The sequence below is a fragment of the Rissa tridactyla genome, chromosome 9 (genome assembly GCF_028500815.1).
Source record: "Rissa tridactyla isolate bRisTri1 chromosome 9, bRisTri1.patW.cur.20221130, whole genome shotgun sequence".
NCBI classification, from domain to species: domain Eukaryota; kingdom Metazoa; phylum Chordata; class Aves; order Charadriiformes; family Laridae; genus Rissa; species Rissa tridactyla.
In genome coordinates, this window is record NC_071474.1 from 20,717,028 (window position 1) to 20,735,932 (window position 18,905).

Here is an 18,905-nt window from a genome sequence, read left to right on the forward strand (position 1 = left end):
TAGAACCATAGGATTGGAAGGGACCTCTGGAGGTCATCTAATCCAACCCCCCTGCCAGAGCTGGGTCACCCAGAGCAGGTTGCACAGGAACGTGTCCAGGCGGGTTTTGAATGTCTCCAGAGTTGGAGACTCCACCACCTCTCCGGGCAGCCTGTGCCAGGGCTCTGCCACCCTCAAAGTAAAGAAGTTCCTCCTCATGTTTAGGTGGAACTTCCTATGCTCAAGTTTGTGCCCATTACTTCTTGTCATATAAGGAACGTATGTCCCTTACCTTAAGGTTTTAAAAAGCCTTTACGCCATAATTATGTTTTTCAAAAATGTAATTACAGTTTTAAATGATCCCTTATTCTGTACGAAATCAACCAATGCATTAGGATATGCTACGGCACATCACTGCCAATTTTGTTCATAATAACAACTGCTAATCCACATTATAGACTGTAATTACTTAGGAAGCCTCCTTTTTAAAAAAAGAAAAAAAGCTGGCATTTGCTTTGGCTGTGGCATTTTGAGAGCATCATTTTCCTCTCATACTTTTAGTGCAGTCTTTGGTTGTGCTGTGCACTTCTCCTATATACAAAACTGTCAGTGTCAGTGATGGAGACCACATTTGTAAATGTGTAGGTCATGCACATGAAAAGGACAAAGACCTTTCAGGGTGTTTTAGCACAAAACATATTCATGCCAGAATTAGAAACCCCAGAAAGCAGAGGACATATAATAGGTCTTTTGTTATAGGTCTCTGTCCTATAATCAGCTTTTTTAGTCCTATCTTCAAAGCTCTTCACATGCATTAATGAAATAACATCTCAATACCTTGTGATGTTTTGCAAGTGCAGAAATAGATGTATATTAAGTCACTTGCATCTTGTTTCAAAAAAAGAGGGTCATGGCAGGTTCCAACCCCCACTCCTCAGAAATATAGACCATGCTGTCCCTTCCTCCTCTTCAGTAGTTTTGGGGAAAGCAGCTCAGGAAATTATCTTAGTATTGCCCTCCTTCTGCAATCAACTACAGTGGGTGTGTCTGTCAAAGGTGTCAGGCCTCCCTGAAAACTGTGAAGCTGAAAAGCTCCGCTCCTGTCCGTTTGGTTGCTGGATCAGGGCCCTGTCTGAGTCCACACATAGCTGTGCAAAGAGAATGCATGTTGTGGTGCAGCAGTGCCTCGGTAAGAAGGGGTTCAGGGCTTGCCCAAACCATGCGGCGAGCATCTGCTCTCTGCTCCTTGCAGAAGCAGCATAGCCTGTATCTGCCAGGAAATCATCATCAAGAACAACATCCACCGAAAGCAAGTGCTGGTAATACAAGCTTCTATAATGGCCACTCAGGGTTTGTCAGGATGTATTCTTCATCCCTCCCCTCCTGGGTATGCATTTTGAAGAAATGCATAGGGAAAATGCGTAGGGAAAGCAAGGGGAAAGAGGGAGGAGGTAGATTGAGGTTGGCTGTGCTCTGCATTTTATACTCAACCATCTTCTTCATGACTAAAAATCATCTGGATTTGCATTCACTTCTTCCCCATAGCACCAGACAAGCAAAATGTGAAATAAAGCAGAACTTTTTGGCTTTTAGCTACAATTTTGAGAAAAAAAGGTTACAAGTTCAACACATGTAAAATTCTGTTCCAGATAAAAGTAGAAGCTGAATAGCTTAGGTCCTTTGCCTCAGACTGAATCCCAGTGAGGTATTCGAACCACCATAGAGCAGGAATGAGCACCTCTTGGAGAAGACCCTTCTCCCTTTTTTGTAGATTTTCACTGCACTTTTGCAAGGGAGTGTTTTGGAAGGGGCGAATATATTCAGATTCAGTCTATGGGCTAGTGATTCAGCTCTTTTACAAAAGCTTCTTGCTTGGAAGGCTTTTTCAAATTTACTGTTTTACTGGCAATTTAATTGCACACTGTCTGGCAGCACATCCAGCACTCTGCCACAGTTAGTGCAGCATCACAAATTGATTTTCTTTCCAAATTCGTGGTCGCTGTATCTTTTTTGTCCACTAAGGGGCAGCCGGAACCTTGTATGTCAATCGACAACTGTCTGAAAAATAGTTTACAAATGGTTTCCATTTCTTGTTCTTTATGCCACCCTATACAGATGATGTCTTGGGAAAGCTAAAGGTATTATATTTTGCCCAGTTGTATCATCTTTAAGTAGTTCCTCTGCTGCACCACAGCAAACCCTCTCTCATCAAGCCCCAAATGAACCTCAGCTGTGAGTTCCAGTGGCAGCCATGCTAACAGTTTTCTTTGTATCCTGATTTCTTCCTACATCCCTTTCCCCCCCCTTCCCATCTTAATCAGTTTTAATTTTAAAATAAGATGCTTTATTTAGTGCATGCCCTATATCTTCTTGGGACTTAGTTAATTCTTCCTCAGCCTTGCATCTCTATGCACACTGTCATCAATTGCCTTAAACTTTGCTGCTACACGGTAATTCTTTAAAACTTCAAGACCTAACAGACTATTTTAATCTGTCTGCTATAGGGATAGTAGACTCACAAATACCCTGAAGTAAAGAGAGAATTTTTTCTCTTCATTCCCTTATTCCAAACTTGAGAGCATGTGACCTTCAGAGTCGGAGTTGCCAGCAGTTTGGATACTGTGCCCTTTCAGATTTCTGCTTTGTTTTGTCAGCCACTAAGGGAACTTTGATCACAGAATTTCAGTTGAACTTAATTATTAAGGAATCCTACAGATTTCAAGATATTCATTTAAGCTCGTAAAGACAACCCATATCCTGGAGCTGCTTATGTAATCTTGCAGCAAACTCATTTGTCTGAGTTTATTTCATTTTACTTATGAGCAAAATAGGTTGAATCAAATGAAAGCCTGATTTAATGCCAGTGAGTGTCCATGCAAGGCTTTAGTACTCTGTAAAATCATACTTTTAATGAATTCAGATACGTTTTCCTGAGTGTTCTTGCCAGTCAGTTCCTGAAAGGACTTTTGTTCAAAGTCATTCCACTTTGAAAGTGGAGTAACTACCTCAACAATCTGCATGCAGGAAGAGTACCTATATGGGAAGTTAGTGTGTAGAATCCAGAGTTTTATAAATTACCATTTTAACTTACCCTTTACAGACTTCTTTTCATAGAATGATTTCAATGGTCACTGTCTTTCTGAAAAGGACTTTTTATAAAAGAAATTGTGTGTTCTAACCGATTACTTAAACCGGAGTTTTATTTCATTTACTGTTCCTTTCTTGAGTGTTCTCATAGAAACTTGCTTAAAGACCAAGCTGTGCATGACAGTCACATTTCCTGAAATAGACTGTATAAAAATAGTCACAGTATGTTTATAGTACAAATTAGAATTGCTGATATTTCATAAACTCCGTAAAATTAATATCTTAAGATTTGATCTTGTTAACAGTTAACGATGACGTTGGTTCTTCTGTTGCCTCTCTCACTATGGTTTTCAAGTCAAACTTGACTCTGAGGGGAATGGGCTTATGAGTCAGTCTTAGCTGTTCATGCCACATGCTGGTACAAAAGTCTACCTATCTAGGTTATTAATTTAGGTGATAGAAATGTGTTTTGAAGCCTAGTTTGAGCACCAGTTTTTAAGCACCTGTTCCAGATAATTACTGATCTTCTGAGCTGAATTGTCAAAGACTGAATACAAGGAATAATGTGGATATAGCAGAGCATTCTCTTTCCTTACAGAATTCTAACTGGATTTTTAGGTATACAGGATTTAGTCACACATCTCGTACTAAAGCAGTGCATGGAGTGAGAGCATGGAGCAGTGACAGAGCATCAAAGACCTAAAATGTGTATGTCAGTGCTTACCAGCGGACTCATCTGTAAAAGCTCCAGTGAGCAGCTGCTGTGGCAGGGCTGGAGTTATGTGTCCCCTTACATCCCATCCCCTTTCTGGTACTTCCATTACAAAATTTAAGAAAGCAAGCTTCACCTATATGTAAGTTGTAGCAGTACTAATTATATTAAATGTAAGTTGCATTCTGCTACTATAATGATGCTTCATTGTATTGTGTTAATTGCAGTTTCAAGTGCTTCACAGTTTGCAGGAGTGATTCACTGGATCAGCCTGGTCATCCTGTCTGTTTTCTTCTCAGAGGTATGTATAACCAAAGTCTTTCACCACATACAGAACTGCAAAGTATTTTTATGCTGTCACTGGAGTTAGCAAGAGTTTAACAGTAATTTGCCTGTGAATAAACGTAGCACAGTGTACTTTAAGAGGAAAGGAAAGAAAAAAAAAAAAAAGGAAAAAAATAACAGATGCCGCTCCTACTGAGCAAACTAAAAAAAAATCTTGTTTAGATTAGCGCTGTTTGTCAGTTGCCTAGAATTGACAAGGAAACATGGAAGATACGGTCTTACAAATTATAATTGGAAAACTACAAAAAGAGATAATAATCTCCGAAGCACTACAGGCACAGGACAGGACTAGTTTCACCCATTTATTGTCACAGAAATCTTATTAATGTCACTGGGTGTAAGATATAGAAAATAAGATATATTCTTCAGGAATGAAGATCCACAGGGTTGGGTCTTTGTTACAAAAAGATCTCTTTTAAGAATGGTATTATCTCCTCTCACAATTTATGCAGGTAGTTCAGATGTTCTAGCTTGCTGCATATGGACACAGTAAGAGAATGAAACAAATGGTGAATTTCTTTGCAAAAAATTTGTATGAAGGTATGCATTGGAAAAGGCTGTAGTCATGATACAACAAATGACCAAATTGGGATAATCTGTTACAGTTTTCAACTTTATTCGAAAAAAAAGTCATTGATATTGAGACATTTAGACGACTACTGAAATATCCCAAAATATTTTTAATGCTATTTTCCAGGTCATAATATGTTACTTGTCACAAAAAAACATTTTATGTTTGTTAAGTTGGAAGACAGCTTGGACTTAAATATTTTAAAATATTTTTTCTACTTCCATAGGAGAAAATATTATCATCCAAACAGATGTTAAAGTCACTCTGCAGTAAATTTAAGGTGAAGGTTAGGAAAAAACCCACCAAAAAACAGGGAGCTGTGATATCTGCAAATGGCTTAATAGATTACTTGTGTTGGATTCATACTCACCACATTATACCCCTGCTTATTTCCATGGTTCTATTAAAGAAGTACATTTATTTACTTATATCACTTTGTATCTCTACTCATAATAGGGATTTTCTAGCTGGTGTTGCCAGACTATCAGTGGGTACTTTCTGAAAGGATTCCTTGGTAACAGGCAGGGATCTCAAGACATCCTAGCCTTCTGGTGCTGCAGTTACACAAATAGATACGATTACTGTCCACATCCTTTGACGGTGATTGTGGGTTGTAGGATACATGTAAACTGAATGAAAAAACATCTCTAAACTATTAAAAAATGTTGTAGTCTTTCCTTTGTGAATTGCACATTCTAATTCTCGAAGACTCAGGTTTGCTAGATGGAGTCTGTTTCCTGTAAAGAAATACTTTCCCCCAGAATCTTTCTTCAGTGGGGTTAGCACCCTGGAGCTCCCTGTAATCCTGGGCTTCCCAAGGATCAGCTTGTATCTCTGCTGCTAGCAGGATGGCTGCACATGCATGCTCACCTGATCTTCATAGCTTTCTGGAGCTTGTTTCACAAAAAACTTATCCTGTGGTCCTCACTTCCCTTCTGCTGGGGTGTAGTCTCAAATTCTGTTTTCTCCAACCATTCTTCTCAAACCCTGATGCAGTGGCTTGCTCCTCTACCCCTTCCATAGTTCGGTTCATATGCTGTCATCTTTTGGTTGTGGCAGTGCAGACAGATCCTCAAGGCCAGTACTCGTCCGACTCAAGGAAGAAATTAGTTGTTTCAGTTCTGCTGAGACAGAGTACCCACATAAGTGGATGAACTGGTTCAGAAGTGTTTTGCAGGAAAGCAACAACAGAAATACTTTACAGAGCCAAAACTGGTTGCCTGACCTCACCATCCTCATTTTGGATCTGTGTTGGCTTTTCTCCTTCTCTCTATATTAGGTATTTGGAACTACTTTTCTTTGTCTACTTGCTGTTCTCATTTTTTATAAGCCTCTTACCACTCAGTTTATTATCTGTTTCTGTCTTCCAAAGTATCTTCCTTCACCTATTTGATTATGAATGGAATTTACACCAACGAAAAATGAGGCCACAAGGCAGCCATGTAAGGTGCACAGAAGAGGAGGTAGATTTTTGGGTATTAGTTCATTTGGTGGTTCAGAGTCCTTGACTGGGTTAAAGCAACAGAGGTGGTTCCACAGAGCAACTGGATGTGTTTCAAAGAACGCAGATCTGGAAGAGAATGAGGGTGCACTTTTCCTACTGGGTTTGCTGGCGTTGGCCTTGTGCCGGGTTGGTTTAATGAGCAACAGCACATCTGTTTGTGTTGAAATGCATCTCATCAGAGCAAAACGAGAGGGTTTAGTTTTTTCTCATCTAAATCAAAAACTTTGATTTTTCAAGAGGTTGTGAAATATTGCAAAAACTGCGGATCACAGAAATTAATTTTTTTTCATCCATCTTAATTTTATTTACTCTTTCGGTGCCTTCAGAGGACTTTTTACCCTCTGATTCCAAATACCATGAGTCAGCTGTCTTTGTTTGGCATTATTTCTTGATAAGATTGTGTGTTATAGTGAAATTTTGCAGCCTGTGACTATTCATGCCAGGATGATTTTCCAGAGATGAGCGAGTTTAATTAGTTTGCTTGAATGTAGCACACAATTGCTGAGGTTTGATTAGTCCTTCAGTCAGTGCCTTTTTCCTCAAAGCAAGGATTCAGGATTTCTGGTGTTCAGAAAGAGTTGCTTCCATAGCAAGTATCATCTCCTAAGTTTGGATGTTTATTGTTTATTCTGTAGTTTGTTTCCCATGAGTTGTAAATGTGAATACATAATTCTTCAGGAAGGCCTCAAATCAGACTTAGAGAACAAAAAATACAAAGTTGTAAAAGACTTGTTAAAAAACAGAAAACTTCCAGCACAAAATGTGAACGTTTTGGAAAAATAATGACTGATTAAAAGCTGGTGCTATAAAGGCATTGCAAGTAATTACAGACCCATCATGTTGGAGTTAAACAGGCACTGGCTTTCTGCTTGGTTAAAATGAAGGGAACAAATGTGCCAGCAGCTGGCAAATGCCAGCAGAACAGCTGCCAACAAAATTAAGTGCTACTCTCACAGCATATTCCTGCTCTCTCTACACTTGTGTTATAGCCACAAGCCTTAAAGGAATTTATTGCACACTGTTAATTTTATATTCTCTGTCACTGTCTGTGACTTCCCACATTAAAATATCCGTATTCAAGTGAAGTGCACATCAGGTCTTTTTGCTTTTTTTCCAAGTATTTGAACAGGATTTACTAGTGGTGATGATTGTGTATGTTTGTCTCTGTTTACATACATCACTATGATTTGTCTGTGCACCAAATGTTACCCAGATGTTAAAACAGAAGAGAAGAGAAAGACACTGGGGGGGAAACCCCAGTACCAACAGCAAGGCAAGGCCGGGGTTACACCCTATCAAGAGGGCAAATTCAGCCTTGGTAATAGGTGGCTGAGAAAAGGAAGATGGGGAATATCACAGTGTTTTGGTAAGTGGATTGGAGTCTGCTCGTATTTTAATAGTCTTATCACACTGCCACAAATATTTGATTCTGTAGCTGTTGTTCAGTTCCGCTTTTCCATTAAGATTGATGAGGCTGTTTGCGTGCAAGACTTGAGTTCTTTGATATTAGTTGTTTGCGTTGCTCTGTATATGCTTCAGTCAGCCAAGCACTCAGGCATTCTGCTAGCTTTCAGCACCTCGAGTGTTTCCCTGGGAGTAACAAAGCCTTCTGATGTCCTTAAAGTTAGGTAGTCGCAGAATTGCAAATTTTTTCCTGCATTTATGTCCAAGAAATGAGTTCTCAAATTGAGTAGTGTAAGTCTGGGGTCCTAGCTGATAAAGAATTTGTTAATTAGTTGGAGCTCACAAGTGCACTTTAGATTTTCATTTTTAGGAGGAAAAAAAACAAACAAGACTTTCCTCATCCTGTATGTTAAAAGGAAGTGTTCATAGTAGTCTGACACTTTACTCCGTGGAAGGAATAAAACCTACTAAGGTAGACCCTACTATTAAGGTTCTGTTAAAAAGGAAAAACATCCCAAATGACAGAACTAAGAGAAATAATGTCCTTGCCATATAGATTTTTCATAACAAATTCATAATTTTATATTAGAGAAATCAGTTATGTTACTTTTATTACATTTTTTTGTGAGCTTCAAACAGCTGAGCAGAAAGATAATAATCTTCTATTAATTCTATAATTCTTCCATAAGTTGTGGCTTCTTTTCTGGATGTTTGCTTTCATTCCATGTATACACAACTTTTCTTATGATGCATAAATGCACTGCATTGCTAGCTGTGTATGTTTTGATTTTTAAAGGGGTTGATTAGAGAGGATCTAGGAAGAACGACATGGAAATATAATTTATAAAGGTAAATTTAAGCTTCCCTCTTTGCTAGTGTGTAAAAAATTAAATATTTAATATACTGTGAAATTTCTTCTCTAACAGCTTTTCTTGCTGCACCAAAAAAGTAGTTACCAGGGAAAATGGTTTTGTAGAGGTCTAGAAATTTACCTAGACTCCTTCCTGGAATGCCAGTCCACCCATTTTATTTCCGAGAATATACCTGACTTATATGGTGTGCTCTATCAGTGCTTCATCTGTGCTTTCATCTCTTGACAGTGACAGTCCAGCACCTTCTACATGGCGCATTTCAAAGATAAGAATTGTCACTACTGTAATCATGCCCAGAGGGAACTTCTGATGCAAGGTTGCTTAAGACCAGTTTTCTATCCAATCTGCAGTTACCTTATGGTAGTATAGTGCGTCTCTAGTAAGCCACTTCTATTCATGAAGAACCCTTCCAAAGCTATCCAGAGTTGTCAGTATAAATTTCATTATATTTCTCCATATTCTAAGCACAAATATTATGGGAGAACATAAGAACAAATATAACTGCAGTGTTTATGCAAAGGTGCCTTTGGATACTATATGATGTAATAAATTGTTAGTGGTAGTCAGTGAAAAAGAACATACTGCGTTCGTGTCTGTTCATGTCACCGAGCTTTTGCAGTTAATGATTTCTATGTAGCCACATGTGCTAACAGAGCCACAGCAGTTACAAAGTACAGTAGATGGGGAGTGTTTTGTACTGCGTAGTATGTGAGGTGAGGTCAGTGGTTACATGTTTCCTTTCAGAGCCTTGATTGAAGAGAAACCACATGAGGAGGATGCCTATGCACTGGAAACAGAAGGATGTCTTGGTGTAAAGATGCTAACACGTCTCCGTGCTCTGGTGGCCTGGGGATAGCGTGCACTAGAACAACCAATGCCACATCTCAGGACGAGCACACCAGAAGATGGCAAAAGAAGATTCTTTTAAGTAGTGAATGAGCTAAGGCCTCGGTGGAGTGACCCAAACCAGAGAGGTTATAAATTACAGATTGGGTACAAGGTGTTCTTTCTGGGAAAGAGTTCAATAAGTATCTGGTCTTATGAGCTACAGCCAGAAGGCAGAAGCTTAATCTTCAGGATTTCTGTACAAGCCAGAAGTGAAGACAGAGGGGTTTGTGGCAGTGGAAGGAAGGAAGGGCTCTTCTACAGACACCCTTTCCACCCCACTCCATCCCGTCTCTCTTGTGCAATCACTACCCCATCTCGAAATGCCGCGTCGCCCATCATTGCTGTTAGCTAAACCTGGTGGGCCAGCTTCACCTCCCGCGCTGCTTCCTTTTGGTTTCTTTACACTATGGATGAATTTGGCACAGTGAGTCACTGAGTAGTAAATTACATTAACTGCGCAAGCAAAAAAGTATTTAAAATTGCCTAATTTACATTGCAGACAGCTGACAAATGTAGCTAGCTCATGCAGATTGTGGGAATTCACACGGCTGGCTCAGCAAATGGCTTGGCCAGGGTTCCCTACAGAATTAGAGAGAAAACCTGCAACATCACACAGTCCTTCATAAACTTCACTGCAGACAGTTAATGTTGTGCAAATAACTGTGTGTCACCAAGGGACACTGTCAACTTCAAAAACCATTTCTGTCTGAAAACTGGTTTAAAATTTTACTTTTATCTGGGTTTACTCTGACTTAAGTTAACAGAGGTGTTCAGACATCTACCTTTTATTAGTGTACTGGACACACTTTTATGTAATGATTTGGCTTTTCTAAGAAAACAAAAAATGTCTTTCTGATATAACTAAAAAAAAACCCCTATGTTAAGGATTTTCTAATTAAAAGATTTCTACTCAAGAAAAGGTAAAGCATTATTTTTCAAGTACAAGAAAACAAGCTGTTAGTGGCCTTTAACAGAAAAGTACTCACACTGATATTTAATGTTCGCTTTCAAACCTGTGTCCAAAAATGCAGAATGCCTGTAGTGTAATGCAAAACTGTGTGTGCATTTGCTACAGTGCTGAAAGATGCTTGCACAGCAGTAGGAAACAGCAATGCTGCTCCATTTTTTCCCTATTTCTTGTAGATTCTTGTGTCTACAAATGGTAGAGTTGTTATTAACATTTCTGTTTTGTCTGTGATGAATGTTACAGTTGCAGTTCTCTTTTAATTAATATGCATTTTTCAGTTTGGTCCGTGTACAGTGCCTAGGAATTTTCCTGGATTATTAATTTGTCTCTGTTTTTTTCAGATTCTGCTACAGGTTCTCATATTTTAAGTTCTGTACAGAGAAAGTACACAATCCAATGCAATATGTAGTTGCTTGAAAGATATTTTTGATTGCTTAGGAAAAATACTAAAATGATGTTTATAAGTAACACCAATGCTTTCATTTTAGTCAAAGTATTTATTATATTGAACAGTCAGAGAGATTTGTCCAGTGAAGTCCAAATTTGCTTGGTTCGGACTCCTCTGGGTAAGAGTTATGGCAGCAGCAGTGGATGTGGTCTTGTGCTTTGTATAAGAGAGGGAGAGTAGAGACAGCTAAACCTAGGTTGGAGTTGCCACTAGTAAAGACTTGCCTGGTGGACAGTATGTGTAGGGCACCTGTGGCTCTAAATGCACCCAGTCTGTGACTCACTCATGGTACTTTCTTGGGGTGCCTGGTTGCCCCAGGGCACCAAGGAAAAGCTGCCTTACATGCCTTTTGTGCCTCCAGTGGTGACGTGGGGGTTTTTTTGTTAAGAGTGACAATGCTGGTGCATAGTTTTAAGACCTGCCATACAGAACAAATGTTTTTAAAGCTTGACCCTCAGTCGTGCCGCGTTTGTTCTGAAGCGTCTCTCAGATGGGGAACTGGATTAATTCTTCCTTCATGCTCTCCCTTCCTTCATATAGTGTGACTGCTGTCGCTGAGAGCAAAGATGCTCATCAAGGCATTTTTTGTGAGGAGGAGACCGGTCTTCTAGAGGTAGCACCAACAACCATTACTGCATTAAACGTCTGCTGAGTAGACTTCCAGTCATTGCTGACTTGTGCTGATTCACGCCAGCAGACTGAAAATGAAAACATTGGTGCTAGCTTCCAGCCCTTGGAACTGCTCCGACTCATTAATATGACAGTAGCACAGTCTGATTTAAACAGTGAACACTGCAGTGAGGGATTAAAAAGGCAGAAAGGAAAATCCTCTCTTACGATCCCTGAACAGACCCATGTTAAATCATATTTAGGGTTGTAAGACAGTGTTTCTATTTTCTTTGTGCAGATTTGCCTTTGTATTTAAGTGAAAATACCTCTGTACACACCTGTCCAAAGGAAGAAAGATTCTCACCATCAGTTACTGTAAAGGTATTAAGTGTTCAGCCATCCTTTAGTTAGTTGCTCATTGACCTAGCACTTCACAAATGCTGCCTAAGCATAGGAGAAAACAAGCCATAGGAGAAAACGATGCTCTCAACAGGATGGAACTTGCTGTGGTGGACCCCAGGTTGTATTATATCGCTGAACCTACAGGCTCATGAGTAACGTGCTTAGGCATTTTGTGCAGCTTCTCAACAGGGAGCAAGGGAGGTGCTTACAGAGGAGCTGGGATGCTTTTGTCTGGAAGTATTCTGCTCAAGGCCTCAGTTGAGGCTGCAGGAGTGCCTTGGTTGTACAGCAGCATCTGTACTTACACCTTGTGCTTATATCACATCACATCATGCTGGTGAATTTGGAGTCATTAGGGATTTGAGGAGCTGCTGTTGTGCATCTCTTCCTCCTCATATTAAACTTCAAGCATATAGGTTCGTGAGGAAATTACTGTGAATAGCCTTATTCGTGTGCTGCATTTGTAAAATGCTTTGGAAGTAAAATGTTCTTTTTAGGAGTGCAGACCAGCAGCATTAGCAGTTCTTGGTGTCTACATAGAGTCTTATAATTTTTTGTAGAGGAAAGAGAGCGCTGCATTTTCGCTTCTGGCTAGTGACTTCCTTTCTCAGCCAGGCTTGGCCAATGCTTCCCACATGCCATTTCTGAGTAAGCGTTGGCCAGTTCACTTTCCTGCTCATTGATGGTATGAGGCTGGGCTCTGAAAGCACCGTATCTCCCACAGCAATGTCTCCCTCTGCAAAACAGGATTAAGTGCTGTTAGCCAGGTTTGGAGTGCCAAGATGGAGCTCACTGCAGTTGTCCCAAGCCAAGTGAGGCAATTGGGCTCATGGGGTTTGGCAAAACCATGCATAGGAATGGTACTGAAAAATCCAGTGTTGTTCTGCAATTAGTTAGGGCTGGTATGTTTGGCATAAATTCAGAGTTGGTTGCGATTTAATATATTTGTATTTATAATGAAGAGGAGGTACATATATTCATCACAGTCATTTTTTTCTGCACAGTTCCTTGCATGGTCACCCCTCACACATAGGCCTGCTGAGCTTTCTGTCATTACTACTGTTCTTTAATGGAGAAACTAGCATTTTGATCTTTGCAAGGCGCACAGCTGCAGTTAGACTCTTTATGTCTGTAGCGTCTGTCAAAATCTGACCTTGATCTTGCTATTGGCAGAAAACATCCCTATCAGTTATGCCTTTATGTGAATTCAATTTCGATCATTAGTTGGCTGATAGATTTTTATTGTTTGTTTTTCTTTTTTTTTTATTACATCTTCTGAAAGCCAGGTTAAAAATTAGGAAAGATGCCATTGTATTTTTTAATGGGAATTCACCATTGGTTCATTCTGTGTTCGTTCTTTATTCCTCTTTTCTAGCTACTGATGCTACTTATAACTGTTTTGCTTAATAGAGATATTTTTCTCCCTTATCCTATGACTTTCTGGGATTTTATAATAATATGACAAGAGCTCTGTAGTCCAGAGGGGGGGAGAATAAGAGCCTCTGCTCTTCAGACTGATGAAATGTCAATATCTTTAGGTATCAAGAGAGGGCAGTGCTTCTTTTCTTTTCTTATAAAATAGTAAGCACTGGCATATCAAAGATGTCAAGAAAAGAGAATCTTCCCCCATTCCAACTGAGGGGGCCCCACAGTGGATCTTACATAGGCTTGGGTCAGGGGGCTGGTGTTGTAATCTAAATCTCACAAGTTTGAAAGAGAAATTTTAGGAGGGTGGAAAGACTGATGAACATTTGAACTTGGAATTGTTTATGGAAGTTTCACTGGGTCAATATAGTGGTTGGAAAGCAATACCCGCTTTTATAATACAGAGGTGTAGCAAATTCTATGTCATTATTATTATTCAGAAGAAACGCATAATGCTTAAATAAGACAAAAAATGATCCCCTAAATAGGTAGAGGACTAAATGTTTATCTAAAATTACAATAACATTGACCATCTTTTTTTCCCCCTAATCTATTTTACTAGACTATTTTGAGGATTGTGGTCCTTGGCATATGGGATTACATTGAAAACAAAATAGAGGTAAGCATTCTTACTCTTCATACTGTTTTCCAGGCAGGCACAGTAAGAATATTAAGAACTGCTTTGGGTGGCTTTGATATAGACCTGATGCAATACAATATCTTTTAATCCAGATAAATATGCACGTTCTTCTCATTATATGCATGTATACATAGCTGTATGATGCAGTCCCTTTTTTTGTGAGAGACTCAGAAGAGTGTGATATCTGGAGATATTTTATTAAGGGAGGGATTGTGGGGTTTTTGCTCTATGTCTCTGTTTATTTTGTTGTTAGAGCTGTGCTAGTCTAACTTGATATTGCTACTCTGAGATAGTGAGCAATACGAGTAAAAATTGTCATGTGACTTGTGTAACTCCATTCCTGTAATCAAGTTGAAATTAGAACTGGTTGAAAAAATTGTGTATAGTTTTCTGCTAGAAAATACTGGTTTGGCAACCCCTCCAGTTTTATTGTGAAATTATTTTTTTATTAAATTGAGTTATGATAAACACTGTCATTTGTACCTCAAATGAAAAATGAGGTAAAACGTACATACTGTTGCAGAGGCAGATAAAGAAATGCATGTGTTATAAGTAACACATAATCCCAATCTGGGCAGAAATCTGGAAATCAGGAAAACTGAAAGTTCTTTCTTGATACTGTATGATAAACTGATGCACCAGAAAAAAAAAAAAAATCTGTGTTTTCTTGGAGCTTAAGTGAATCTAGAGACTTGCACATTTTTGTAATAAAGTTGCAAACTTTTTAACTTGTTTTGATAAAAAAAATAAGTGAGACTTATTGATCCAGAAATTCTTATTATTGAGGCTAAATGCAGCAGTTTCTGATAACTTGTTTTGGTAATCTGGAATGGAGTGATATTGTTCGCTGCCCATCAAATGGTGGCAGTAAGAATTGCTTCTTTTCCATACACTGAATGGTTATGCACAATTCTGAATGCGTGGTGCTTATAAAATCTATGTCGTGCCTCCTCATGCAAACTGTTAATCAATGGTCATTGGCAGCTGGGAAGGGTCTCATTAGGAATGAGAACGTGGTATTCTGTTCTACCTTGCTAGGCAAGTGTAGGACGGACACAACGCCATCGCCAGTTTGCTCTGAAATGTATTTACTCACGCAGTTCTGTCCAATACTTTGCACAATTGCCTTTTCTGGTCTAATCCCAATGCAACTAATGTCATACAAATAATTCTGAATATTGCCAGTTGTCAAAATCCTTGAAAACCTAGCTGCCCAATAAAGGTGAGAGCTGGGAGTCTTTCTGTCTTCATGCACAGACATTCCCACACACGTTGTGTAGTCAGAACGTGGCCAAGAGCCATCAAGTCTCTTTGCTCCATCTTTTTCTACTTGTCTTCTTGATCTCTTCATTTAGACAGTAAGATCTATGGGCAGGGACTGTATGCTTTTTTGGGATGACATTATGCCAAGTAACAGGTAATAAATACCAATGATAATAAAACTCTTTGGCTGTAATAGCATTTAGGCTATCACTTCTACTTGGGGATTTTGGCCAATATTTCCAAATAACTTTCTCTCTGCCCTCCCACCACAGTTTATCTCTCCTCACCTCATAAAATGCGCTGAGGAATTCTGTTGTGCTACCTAAAAAGGATGCAGCCTTTCTGGGGCTTGGCCGCCCCAGATCCCTTTCAAATATGTACCATAATTGCATTTCTTTTGGGCAAAAGCCCTTTAAGACTCCAAGCAGGAATGGCAGGGTAATGATCTTTAGGAAGGGTTTGAAAAAACTGATTTCTCTCTAGGTGTTTGACGGTGCTGTTATAATCTTGTCCTTGGCACCAATGGTGGCCTCAACAGTGGCTAATGGCCCCAGCAGCCCATGGGATGCTATCAGCCTTATTATCACACTACGAATATGGAGAGTGAAGAGGATCGTTGATGGTGAGTCGTGATTCAGTTTGTGACTGCAAGAATTACCTGGCAGACTAGGAAAAGTTTTTAAAAGTATTAAAAGATTGCTTGCCACCACTGTTTCTGTGGTTCTCCTTCCTCTTACATTTTAAAAGCACTGAACAGAAGAGAGAGTGTGACTCCCATGGAGTAGGTCTCAAGTTCATGGCTTTATCTCCTGTTCCCTGTGAGCCTTTATAATTGATTGGTTTGGCTTTGTTAGGCACCTTCACATCCCCTGTCCTGTAAAGTAAATGCCCTGACTGCTTCCTGTCTTTTGTCACCAGATCTCATTCCTGATTCTGCTAAACACTTGCTTCCAATCTGCTTTCTGATATTTGTTGCATCCTCCCCATTTCCATACAGCTAGCTCTGTCCTGGGGCTTTCTTTTCCAAGTTCTTGTCTGTAATATAATTTTTATGTCAGATTCCAGGAACGTTTTCTTACCAAGGGGGTTCCATGCTGAAGGTGCTCTCTGCAATGCTGGTGTGCATCGCTTTACACAGACCTGTGTGGGGAAGCACCAGGGGAGATAAGAAAGCCCCAGCAAGTCAAGGTTGCAGAGAGCAGAACTGGTGACTGTGCCTGGACACAAGGACTTTGTGTTCCGCAGTTTCAGACATTTCAGGTTACAGGGAAAAGAGGTGGAAGAGGAATAAATGAATTTTGCTCATGTGTGAAAGATCAGAGTCAAGTTGTTATTTTGGGTTTAGATGTCCTGGAAACTCTGTTTGAGAGTTGAGGAGAGGTGGTAGCCCTCTGACTGATGTGTACAAGAACAGGTCAGGGTCTTTGTGTAGCTTCAGAAAACATCAAGAATTGCAATATGCATTGAACAGCTTTGCTGATCAGTCTGAGTTTGCCAGAGGTATGACAGGAGCAAAATTTCCAGAGGCATTCAGAAGACCTATTGAAAATGGGGCTGTAGCTTGAAAAGCAATAGAAGGTAAATGCCTTTTTTTTTTTTTTAATATCCTTCTTAGTCTGCTGTTTCCATTAAGGACTTATTTCTTACCACAAAGTCTAGGAATTAAATGCTTAGGGCTCTGGAATAGTTCTTTTCCTAAGGGAGCCATGCTGTTCGGGTTTAGAGGGGATGGGCCTAACTCTAAGCAGAAAATCCTCCTACCCAGCAGTTCAGGAAGTCTGTGGTAAACACTGCAAAAGATCCGTATTAGTGCAGCAGAAGCTAGGAAGCGCATGCAGGATGCATTTCAGCTCAGCCAGGCAAATGGAGATCTGACCAAACAAGATCTGGACCCTGCTGATGACCTGCATTTCTCATGTTAGAAATCCTTCCCCAGAAGAAATACTCTAGTGCTGTTTCTACAAGAAATACTCTAGTTCTCTAGGTGCAAGTGAAAGGGCTGATGTTCTTTGGCCTGTAAAGGTCTGTAAGGTTTTCCTTCTGATAAAAAAAACCAAATCACCACTGGGTTACTCTAAGTGTTTGTTTGTGTTTTCCAGCCTATGTCCTTCCAGTGAAAGTGGAGATGGAGATGATGATTCAGCAATATGAGAAGGCAAAGGTTATTCAAGATGAGCAGCTGGAAAGACTAACCCAGATCTGCCAAGAGCAAGGGGTAAAGTTCACTTATGTCTTTATTTACACATAGCTTGTCATGGCAAATCAAACAGTTCATGTACTTAGCTGTAAGGTAAGGTTTGAGAAGTATCACTAGGACTTCTGTTGTAAGGTGACAGGTCTCAGTGTTAAGGAAGTATTAGCTGCAGCCAGGATATTGTCAGCATGCTATTTGTCAAACAGCAGTTGTCTCCCTCTGCTGCTGTGCTTGTGTTTTTTAAGGTGAGGAAAACAAATGTGAGGAATAGAAAAAGAATGCTTCCAGTATGTAATTTATTGAATGAGTACAGATAGCTTGACATAATACTAAGAACATGCAAAAGTCATTGCTGTTGTTGGAGACTACAGCTATATTAAGGCCATATTCCTAGGAAAAGTATAGGCAGTTGAAAGCTAATGAATCTCCCTGCTTTAAATGTAGAAGGCAGCTTCCCTGTAGGTCAGAGATTCTTTTTGCAGACTCAAAATGTTGCGGTAGAAACTTCTAGTTGCCGGAAGCAAGTCAAGATTTAAGACTCTTCCCAGGCCCCCAAAACGTTCAGTGATTCAGCCTTGAGGTAAGGGAAGGTGAAGCTTGAAATATCTCAAATGAATATATTTACATGAAAAAGGTGTAAAACTACTGTTTGGGCAATGAGCCAGGAGTTTTTGCAGTTTGTTTCATGCAAATGGGTTCTGGAATAACCTGGATGTATCCCTGGAAAACCAGGGATGTATGTTGAGGCCCAGGCTAAGTGAGGCATTCAGGTGGCCCTCAAACCACAACAGAATGATCCCCCGAGTGACTTCTTGTTTCTGTTCTAAGGGTAACTATGAGGTGCCCAAATAAATCCTGGAGATTTCTAGCTCCAGTTCCCACTCCTCACTTGTGGTAGGTGCTTTTCAAATACAAAATGAGGAGACCTGTAAGTCTGAATGGCTCAATCAGTCAAAAGGTTGAAGGGCCTGAGCAGACAGGAGGAGAGGCAACTCGTCCCAGGACAGACCAGCTGCCCAAAGGGTGCATAATCTGAAGGAGGGATTTAGATGCCATTCTTTTACCAAAGAACCTAAAATACTTGTGAAACCATCGGTATTTAGGTCCCCAAATGGCTTTTTAGATTTAATGCCAGGTCTCAACCTAGGATTCTGCAATGAACTCTGGGTGGTGCTAGGTTGCCTTGTCTGTGTGATGAATTTGGAAGACCTGTTGACAGTATGTGCCATTTCATAAAACTGTTTTTGGTAGTCTCTCATGTTAACCATAGCAAAAATGAGTTACTTCCAACTATATAAGTATCTTCAGTGGCAAAACTGCAGTCCTCTTCATGACAACTTTGCACAATGATAAGAAGTCATTCGTGGTTCTGCCATGGTTGTGAAATGAACAGAGAAATGGTATATACCCCGTTTTACAGGGGGAGTTTATCCTTTGACCAAACACACTAGGGAATTCAGCGATTTCTTGAGTCCTGTTGCAGTATTTTGTCTGTCAGACCATGCTACTGGGCTAAAGTTCTTGACAGTCATAAATTTGAAAACATTCATTTTTCGGAAATGTATAACGCAGCCGAATAACCCGCTCAGCCTCTA

The 18,905-nt window shown here is 39.9% G+C and overlaps 1 protein-coding gene across 1 annotated transcript in view; it reads left to right on the forward strand.

The window, feature by feature from the left end:
- The window catches only part of TMEM266 (transmembrane protein 266), a 107,613-nt gene that overhangs the window by 61,883 nt on the left and 26,825 nt on the right, over positions 1-18,905 (forward strand). The window contains exons 8-11 of the mRNA XM_054214097.1: positions 4,006-4,079; positions 13,776-13,832; positions 15,600-15,738; positions 17,216-17,331. Coding sequence (XP_054070072.1) covers positions 4,006-4,079; positions 13,776-13,832; positions 15,600-15,738; positions 17,216-17,331 — 386 coding nt within the window. The remainder of the gene's footprint in view (positions 1-4,005; positions 4,080-13,775; positions 13,833-15,599; positions 15,739-17,215; positions 17,332-18,905) is intronic.